Source organism: Cynara cardunculus (genome assembly GCF_001531365.2).
Source record: "Cynara cardunculus var. scolymus isolate 2C chromosome LG 15, CcrdV1, whole genome shotgun sequence".
NCBI classification, from domain to species: domain Eukaryota; kingdom Viridiplantae; phylum Streptophyta; class Magnoliopsida; order Asterales; family Asteraceae; genus Cynara; species Cynara cardunculus.
This window is the reverse complement of record NC_037542.1, coordinates 1827346-1837654: the sequence shown is the minus strand read 5'-3', so window position 1 is coordinate 1837654 and position 10309 is coordinate 1827346. Positions and strand designations below refer to the sequence as shown.

Here is a 10309-nt window from a genome sequence, read left to right as displayed (position 1 = left end):
GTGTGGGAATTGTAGATTGAGGGCACTGTTCGAACCCCATATTTTCTGGAACGTTTCTCATGACAAAATAACTAAGGATCAATCAACAAAACTTAGGTGTCGTTTACCAAATGCTTACCCGGGTAAGCTCTTACCAAGTCATTTTACTTTACTGGATGAATATGGTAAGGGCTAATAATCTTACCCGGTAAGAGCGAAGGCAGGAATCGAGAGTCTTACCCGGTAAGTAAAGACGAGGACTCTTACCATGGTTAGCGCTTACCAGGATAAATTGTTGCATACGAGGTGTTTTAGTGAATAAAATCTTACCCGGTATGTAAGCGATAATATTAAATTTTACCGGTAAGTGCTTACCGGGTAAGTATTTAGGTAAACGACCCCTTATTCACGGGGCTGAGAGTTCACGCTTGAATATGTTTTCATGTTTTGAGAATTGATGAAATGCATGGTGGCTGTAGATGTATGAAAAAAGGAGGAAAGAAAATATTATTTTGATGAGGTTGAGGATGTACAAGGCTTGGATATATATAGCAGGCATAAAAAGGCACGAAGCAGTCAATTCATATTTTGAAAACTTTAATAATTAAAGCCATCAAAATTTTCGATGTATCCATTGTGAGGTTGGAGGAGACGCTAAAAGAAATAAGAATTATGCTTTGTGGACGGGATGAGGTTTCTATCTTTGTCCAACAATAGAGTATATTAGGTAATGAAAATCTACCTTTTGAATATGTTTGTAATTTGTTAATTCTGTTTTTTGATGATCGAGAAAGTTTTCGATTAATTGGAATTGGGTTCTATTTTTTTAAAATTTTATGGTCTTTTATCTTAACTTTAGGTGTAATTTTTGTTTAATGTCAATACAACTCAAAGAATGCATATAAGACTGATAAAAATGACAAGAGAGATATGATTATATTTGGGCCCTCATAAAAAAAGAAAAAGGAAATAACAATAGTAAAATGGTCATGTAAATCATTCAAACAATTCATTCAGTACAATAAACAAACATTGATTCATATACATTTATCCAAACAACTAAATTTATGAATATAATTTAATCCATACAAATTTTAATAGAAAAACAAGCAAACAACCCTTAGCAAATTGTCTTATTGACTTGTTTGTTTTAACAGGTATTTGAATATACATTTTTCAAAGTGGGTGTATCAAATCTTTAGTTAATTAAATTATGAGGTCTACATTCATAACTGATAAGAAATGGTAATACAAACTAAAATTAAAATGTAGTAATCTTATGGACAAAAAATTAACACAGCCATTTTGTTTGTAGTGATGATGAACGAGTAAATAGTTAAGTTTTAACATCAAAATTTTTAGAAAAGAAAGAATGTTGCATTCTCTATCGGAGGGATTCACGCCTCTTGTATATTTGAGCAAATGTGCTACGCTCCTTTGACAGTTGAGCTACACGTCTAAGGGTTTTTTGTTATCCATTTAAATTAATTTTAACACCTTACTCACCCGGTGCATTGCAAGAGCACACTATTATATTTAAATATGCAGTAATCTTTTGTTTTATTGTTTACATTTCTTCAAACATTCACATCCCGCCGCATTGTGCGGGTATCCAACTAGTATATATATATATATATATCTCCATATATATAATGATATTTACTCAAACAAATTTAAAGAAAAGAAACAAAGACCGATTCCTCTCCAACCCTTGAATAACAACAACTAACCTTGAACTTTCCATTACCAAAATACTTTAATACCTGATCAACTATATCTGAAACCAAATAATATAATATCCCCTCCTTAGAAGAATTCCGTCCCAGAATTCCACTAAGTAAACAAATAATGATATTTCATTCGCATATCTAATTCTAGTTCCCAGGTGGCTTACGGCCCTTTATGATACTGCCATTAAACTTTTACTAACCCAATTTCTTTATTTCGCAGTGCTTTTATTTTGAAATCCGTAATGGTTTTAGGGGTTTCTTCAAAACATAACTTCTCGTCAATCTTAATCTCTGGCAGAGGCATGACTGCATCGGGGTTGGCTAGACACTTCCTTAAATTTGACATATGAAAGGTATTATGAGTACCACTTAATTCCATTGGAAGTTCTAGTTTATATGTTACTTCCCCAATTCGCTCAAGAATAGGAAACAGTCTAATATACATTGGGCTCAGCTTGCCCTTGTTTCCAAAATGAACCACTCTTTTCCAAGGTGATACTTTCAACATCACATCATCACTGATTTGAAATTCAATCGACCTCCGACGCTTATCAGCATAACTTTTCTGACGATATTGAGCTGTTTTCATCCGTTCCCGAATCAGACAAATTTTATCTGCCATCTGCAGAACTATTTCTGGTCCAGCCAACTGTTTCTCACTACCTCATTCCAACACATAAGGTACGTAAGATAGACATAATTGCCAACTCTTAAAGACCAGTGCTCCTCTGGTTCTTAAGGACCAGAGCTCTTAAATTAAAGCAGTCCCTCTAGTTGGCCAGAGCCTCCGCTCCTTCCAACTAGAACCTCTGTAATCACACTTCAAAAATAACTAGGGCAAACACTCAACCATAGACCTTCTGGACCAGAGCTCCTCTTTCTCTAGTAGACATATTTATCTATTAAACCATTTCCTCTAGTTGGCCAGAGGCTCTGCTCCTACCAACCAGCGTCTCTGCACTCATACCCCAAAAATAATTAAGACTATTATTCACCCAAAGACCCTCTGGACAATCAAAGTCTCTGGTTCGAAAAGATCAGAATAGGAATTTTGAAGAAAAAGAATAATTAAAGTGTAACCAGAACTCCTCTGGTTCTCTGATCTGTTTACAAAGGATTTTTAAAATGTTTAGACTTATAAGAAAATATAATCAATGAAGTTTCAAAAGATAGAGCTTCAGACGCAGAGCTAGGACACCATACTCGGATACAAAACTAGGACGTAAAACTTAAAAATATAACTTTCATGATACAGAGCCTTTGGGTCATATAATTTCCGAGAACACTTGAAAACGTATTCGCATGGCCCGCTTTATGATACAGAGTCTCCGTATAGTACATACAGAGCCTCTGGATCATAAGATTTCTGAAAACACCTAAAAGATTTTCCACACAACTAGAGGCCCTATGGTCTGTTCTAAAAACCAACCACAGTCCCTTTGGTCTGTTTTAAAGACCAACCAGAGTCCCTCTGGTTTTGATCAAATACTTGTTTCTCTTAATCAATTATAAAACCGAATACTCTGATTTCATTAAAATCGTTTGAAATCATAGGCAAATATTGCCTCTGGCTAAAAGCCATTTCCCCTTCTCAATAACATTAATGTTATTATTTCAATAAGAGCAATATCTCTAAGTTCCCAAGTCACAGCGAAATGTTAACCTAGAGCTATTGTCTCTTATTGATATAGTAACAAGAGTTATCCAAATGCCACCCTTATCCAGATGCACACCTCTCTTTGATATGCCACCCTTATTCCATGGTACAACTCTCCTTGATATGCCACACTTATTTCATCTTCAAATCTACAGATGAATCTGTAGTTTTAGCCAATAATGGCATCAAAATGGTTTCATACCGGAACAGACCGAAGTCACAACTGTTCCATAGAAACATTGAAAATTCATTTAGTTTGATACGGGAACCGACCACAGTCACAACCGTCCTGTAGAAACATTGAAAACTTATTTAGTTTCATACCGGAACAAAGCGAAGTCACAACCGTCCCATAGAAACATTGAAAACTCATTTAGTTTCATACCAGAATAGACCGAAGTCACAACCGTCCCGTAGAAACATTGAAAATCATTTAGTCTCATTCTGTAACAGACCGAAGTCACAACCGTCCCGTTGAAACATTGAAAACTTATTTAGTTTCATACCAGAACAGACCGAAGTCACAACCCTCCTGTAGAAACATTGTTTCAATTTGGAACAGACCCGGTTATCATAATTTATGTTTAGGTCTCATCACAAGTATTACGCTCATTCTATTTTATTTGTTATGTTATTTCATTATTGTTAATCCAACCAAACAAAGTCTTCAAATTCGCCATCTAAAGCCATTTCTTTCATTTGACGTTTATTAAGCTTTTACTATAATCTCTGTGGATGATAACCGGTATTTTACCGCTTTATTACTTGAAAGACGATATTGAGTCATATTATATACTTCTTTGTGGTTCCTTTGATCATATGTCTAAGGGTGTATAAAAAACTTTTATCAAGTTTTTTGCGCTGCTGCCACGGATTGGCAAGCTAAAAGTTCTTTTTAAAGTAAAATTAAGGATTTAATTTTTCTAACACCTTTTGAATCACTTAGAAGTGTTGTATGCCAAGGATACCCATGGGAGTTTCTCGAATTCGATCACGATATTGAGAAAACGTTTCGTCAATAAAGGAGGGCACAAAGAGCATTTTTTGATCTCCTCCCTCCCGATATGGCGGTACCTCCCCCACTTCTTTGGAAATCCACTTGAACATTCTTTTCAGCAAGATCGACCACATCAAGATGATGTGAATGATGATACAGAATCTGAAAATGATAACCAACCAAGAGTTTAAACTGTCAATGTAATCAATCTTGCAAATTCTAAGGATGGAAGAATTATGGACTATGTTATCCCTGATTTTGAGTAACTAAACTCATACACTACAAACCTATCATGTTCTATATGTTTGCAAAGAAATAGACAATTTGCTGGAATGTCATCGGAAAATCCTCATTCACGTTTTAAATCTTTCATGGAATTCACTACTTTCTTGATCTCGGGATTGACCAATGACTCTCTAGGACTTACTTTATTTCCATTTTCTTTATGGGATCGAGCAAAATCATGATTTAATTCGCTGCCACCAGGTTCTATACCATCATGGGATACTATTGATGAAATTTTTTTGGAAGAATATTTTCCACCCACTAGGAATGCTATGTCTTGAAATGAAATCTGTTCTTTTAACCAATTGGATGATCAAGAAGTTCCTAATGCATGAGAGAGTTTCAAAGAGCTATTAAGAAAATGCCCTGACCATGGAATTCTTTATTGTATTCAACTTAAAACATTCTGCAACGGGTTAAATTTTGTTGCTAAACAGATGCTCGACGCAACATTAGGAGAGGCCTTTACATCTAGTACCTGTAATGACGGGTATGGAATTCTTGAAAAGATTTCAGCAAACAATGGACGCTAGGGCTGATCCACATGCTCAACCGGAAACGAAGACTATTGGGATTCATGATGTAGATGCATATACTTCATTATCAGCACAGTTCACTTCCATGGCTACCTCCCTTCTATGATAAAACATCCTTGTCCCCATCTCTACTCTCCGTTATAACTTTCTCATCCCCATCTCTTGTTCCCCTCCTCCTTCGTCATATGCAGATCACTGTAACCCCTTCCATCCGTCGCTTACCTCTTATGTTCATATCACTCATCCCTAGCCCTGATACGCCGAAACCCCTAACTCGCTAATCTCAGTTCGTTTTTTTTTTGTTTCATGTCAAAATAATTTTGGTTTGGATTAGCTTTAATTTTGGAGACAACAGGTCCTATGGCCTTTGTTGTTGTTGTTAGAAGTGGGAGAGGAGGGCCCCGACACAGTGGTTGGAGCTGATTATTAGGGGCAGAGACAATGTATGCAATGGCGGAAGGGGTGATGGTGTTCTATAGTTTGGATATTTGACAAAATGCTCCGAGGGATTTTATGTTCTTCAAATTTCTCTTAGTTATTATTATTTAACAACTATTGGAAATGAAATGACTAAAATTCTCCTTATTTAACATATATTTTTAACAGTGTTTTTCCATAACAAAATGCAAACCATAAGATTGTTTTGGAATATATAAAATTCAGTGACAAATTCCCTAAAAATGTTAAAACCACAAGACCAAGAGTAATTTACTATTCATATTATTTTTGATGGATTGTAAGCACGACACGACAAATGTAAGCCTTCATGAATCGTGATGAAACTGAAGTCATGTCATCCTTCAATAAAGCAACAACATTTTCTTCAAACACTACTTTGTTAATATTTGTTTAAGAAAAAATAAAAAGTATTGTTATCCATACATTCTGATAGAACTTTGTTACACAACAAAACTACAGTGATTTACATGACATGGGTGGAGATGAAAGTGTGTGTGTTTGTATTACAGTTATAGAGAATTCACAAAACAATAAAAATGGTAGTTAAAAAAATATTTCAATAGTTATAAAGCACAAATAACTTTAAAACGAGTCTTGGCAGAGCCAGGGTACCCTGCCAGGATAGCTCTACCATAACACGCATGTTAGAAACTAACTAGATGTAAGCTTCTTAGAAGGAAAAACAACCATTGATAGAAGTAATCTTTTAACATACTACTAATGTAAAATTTGTTTACATTTATCACGTAGATGGACAACTAAGTAAATTTGAGCAAACAAATGGACCAAGAAAATTAGAATGCCATAAGTTGAAGAAAATTATTTATTTTGCCATATCAAATTTGAACATTTTACAACATATATATATATATATATATAAGTGGATCTTTATCCGTTATTTCAAATCATACTAGAAACGGAAGCAAAACATCATACTATCGTACAGATTTGTAACCATAATAGAACATGTTGATGAAGATAAATCAATAAGATTCGGGATGGGCAACACCATAAGCCTCGATAGACTTGTAGGTCTTTTCATATATCTCTTTTTCAKCCTTAAGATTGTCTTCAGATAGCTTATCACTACGTTTATAGTTATACATAACGGTTTGGTTGAATATGCTTCCTCCATCGAGGTCCATCTCGATAGGCTATAATGTGATTCTTAACGATGCAAATATTAAGCCGATACAATGTAGAACACTCACCAACATTCTTTTGAAGTATGTAATATTTATACATGGTTAATTGAAGKCACACACAATCCTCATATTCAGTGAAGCTTCAATCTTTGATCTCTAAAATGGTTAGGCTACTAGCTAGGATTGAACACTCCGTCATGTTTAGGGGACAATCCCACTATGGCCTCCATGTGGTTGTGCCCATGATGAAACAAATGCAATGGGTGTTAACGAAACGTGGAAGATGTACGTTGTCACCATGAAGTGTCTTCGCACAGGACGAGCTTTAAGAATATTGATTGAATGTAAGTTTGTTTGGTGGAAAAACGAGAATCAAGAGGGGTGAATTTTTTACCATCGTATTAATGTAAAATATGTTCACATTCATGATGCCCGGTGGACAACAAAGTAAAGTTGAGGAAACAATGGACCCAGAAAATAAGCATATCATAAATTATAGAAAATTATTATTTTTACCATATGAAATGAGAACATGGTACAACGTTTATATAATTGGATCTCTATCCATTATTTCAAACAATAATATAAACGGAATCAAAAACATGTTGATGAAAATAAATCAATAAGTATCGGGATGGGCAGCACCATGAGCCTCAATAGCTTTGTACGTTTTCTCATATATTTCTTTTTCAGCCTTAAGAATATCTTCAGATGGCTTATCACTACCTTTGCAGTTGTAAATAACGGTTTGCTTGAATATGCTTCCTCCATCGGTAGGTACGACCTTAATATGATGATTGATGGAGTCTAATATTCCCATCAAGCAATCACCTTCGAAAAATGAGTAGTTGTAGCTAAAGTTGCTCGTATCAATAGCRTCAACCTTGTATTTTCCACTTGTGAATGGAACAGCTGTATAAAGTAATTTATGTTCAGAAACGAAACATATTGGAAAAAAGTAACTAAAAACAGTCAAATAATGAATCAGAATCATTAAGCAATGTTATAATTTCTTACCATCTCCAAATGTGAAGATCTTTATGGTTCCGACACCTCCATTGCCTTCGACTGTCTCGATAGACTTGAAAACTGCAGGATTCACTTTCGGTGCAACATTATCAAAATCACTAAACACCTTAAAAACCTTGTCGGCAGGAAATGTAGATGAAACCTCAATCTGAATGCTAACAGAAGTCATGATTTACAAGTCACAAAGAAGAGAAGGTTGGTTATGTTGGATGAAATGTGAATAAACTTGATAGCTATTTATAGGCCAATGGAGTTGCCAAGAAACCCATCAACTTTGACCCTTAGATGTATATTATTATCATTATATACAACAAAATATTTTAAGGATGATACAACGTGATTTCAATTGGTTGGTGGAATGGTTTTTGTAAAATAAATTTAATATTTAATCTTCAAAAAATATACAAACATTTAAATTGAAAATAAAATGGTATTTTAAAATATTAAGTGAACCGGAAGATCTTGATACTTGTATATTGGAGTTCTAGAAGATCTTTCATTTTACACTTTCACCCCCTATTCTTGGAAAAAATAGATTCGGTTTTGATCCTAAACTATATCGTTTTTAACAAAATGCATTCCAAATTTACATCYATTTCGCATTTATCCTTGGCATTTGCAAACTTGCTCGTTTTCGTTTCTACAACTAACGACCGTTAAGTTTTTCTATAAACCCCTGTTGGGTGAGGGTATTTTTGTCATTTTATATTTTAATACTAATTTAGTTCTTTTCTCACTATGGACTACACATACTTGTCTATCTCGTCTTCTCTTGTCTTGTCCCATCTCGTCTCATCTGTGTACCAAATGCACGCCACGTATCATAGCCACCCTCACAGTATTTCCACTTCATCGCACTCCCCTCCTCCATTTGGTCGTCCTTTTCATTCCTAAAAACCACTATGCTCTAACCATTATGCTTTGTGTCGCCAATCCGTTCCACGAGCACTAGACACTACCTCCACCGAAATTTTAGCTGCCACTTATTTTGTAACCATCATACCATCCATTTTCTCTACCCCTGATTATTTAATTACCACTTCCTTTTCATTATATCAAAGGGGATCTAACGTGGACCACATATTTCTAAATACCTCACCTTAACTACAACAAAAGTCACCTACTAGGCGTCCTACTTAAAAACTATTTAATATGACCCTTCATTTTGTAGGATAAAAAACATGGACGTCCTAACTAAAAGCGTTACAAACGTTTTTTAGACAAAATTAAACAACCTAAAAAATTATATTATTTTGAATCAAATTCAAACGTCCTATCAAATGTTTTATGTAACACCAGAAGCATCATAATAGAGTATAAAATATGACACTTATGAGCGTCCTAAGAAAGGATTTTATATAACGAAATTCAATGTCGCGAAAAGAGTTACATTAGCACCAAAATATGTGTGTAACAAGTTATAAAATAATAAAACAAATTCAAGGGTCCTATAAAATGTATTATGTAACCCTAAAGCCTCCTTAGAAGTATAAAATAGGACACATTATGTGGTCCTRAAATATGTTTTCCTACTTATATCAAAAGAAACACATATAGACGTCATGAGAAATGCCTTTATAGGACGAAATTCAACGTCCCAAAAATACTTATGTCAATACAAGAATATGTGTCGTAACAAATTCTATAATTATAAACCAAATTCAAGGGTCTTATATAAAAATGTATTAGGTAACATTAAAAGCGTTCTAATAGAGTATAAAATAGGACATTTTATGTGGTTTTAAAATATGTTTCCTACTACTTCATTGAGAAAACGTATAGGCATCCTAGGAAATGTCTTTATAGGACGAGATTCAAAGTCCCAAATATAGTTATATTCGCACCACGATATGTCGTAAAAAGTCTTATCCCTGTCCAACAAATTTAGTACAAACCTATAAAACATATTACGTTGCAGTAGTGTATTTATATGATAAGAATGACGAAAAAAAGGGAGGAAAATAGAATATAGTCTGTAAGTAAAAGTAAACTAATTAATTTTCGAAATATCTTTTTAGCATAACATCAATTGCTATTTGTTAACGGCAATATCCGGTTATCTCAAAAACCCTTGCCAACTTCGGAACTCATATCCCTAATTAAAATGTAATAGAAGTTAGATTAATATATGATTTAAATAAAGTTTAATACAAAAGATCCTAAGAATACAAAAACTAATCTGTCATTTTATACAACTTTAATGCAATGTTTGTTATGAAGAAATGGTTCTTTAAATGACTAATTCGAAGAACACATGTATCACATATATAGTTGATATATATATATATATATATATATATATATATATATATATATATATATAGACTTGGGATAATGTGAGATCAATGGTTTTTCGTGAGACGCGTAAGACCTATTCTCAACCCTTAGATTAGATTTACAATCGTCAGATCAGAACATTCATAAACGCCACGAGACTTCTCAATACTTACAAAATTGCCACCTTGCAACATTAGACCATTAGATCATTAGCT

At 34.1% G+C, this 10309-nt stretch overlaps 1 protein-coding gene across 1 annotated transcript; it reads right to left on the bottom strand.

Moving 5' to 3' along the window:
* Positions 1-7274: 7274 nt before the first annotated feature.
* LOC112528187 (root allergen protein-like) lies at positions 7275-8024 on the bottom strand. The gene is made up of 2 exons (XM_025139152.1): positions 7806-8024; positions 7275-7700 (listed from the first exon to the last, which is right to left on the bottom strand). The coding sequence occupies exons 1-2, from the start codon at positions 7984-7986 to the stop codon at positions 7408-7410; spliced, it is 474 nt and encodes a 157-aa protein (XP_024994920.1). The 5' UTR covers positions 7987-8024; the 3' UTR covers positions 7275-7407.
* Positions 8025-10309: the final 2285 nt, after the last annotated feature.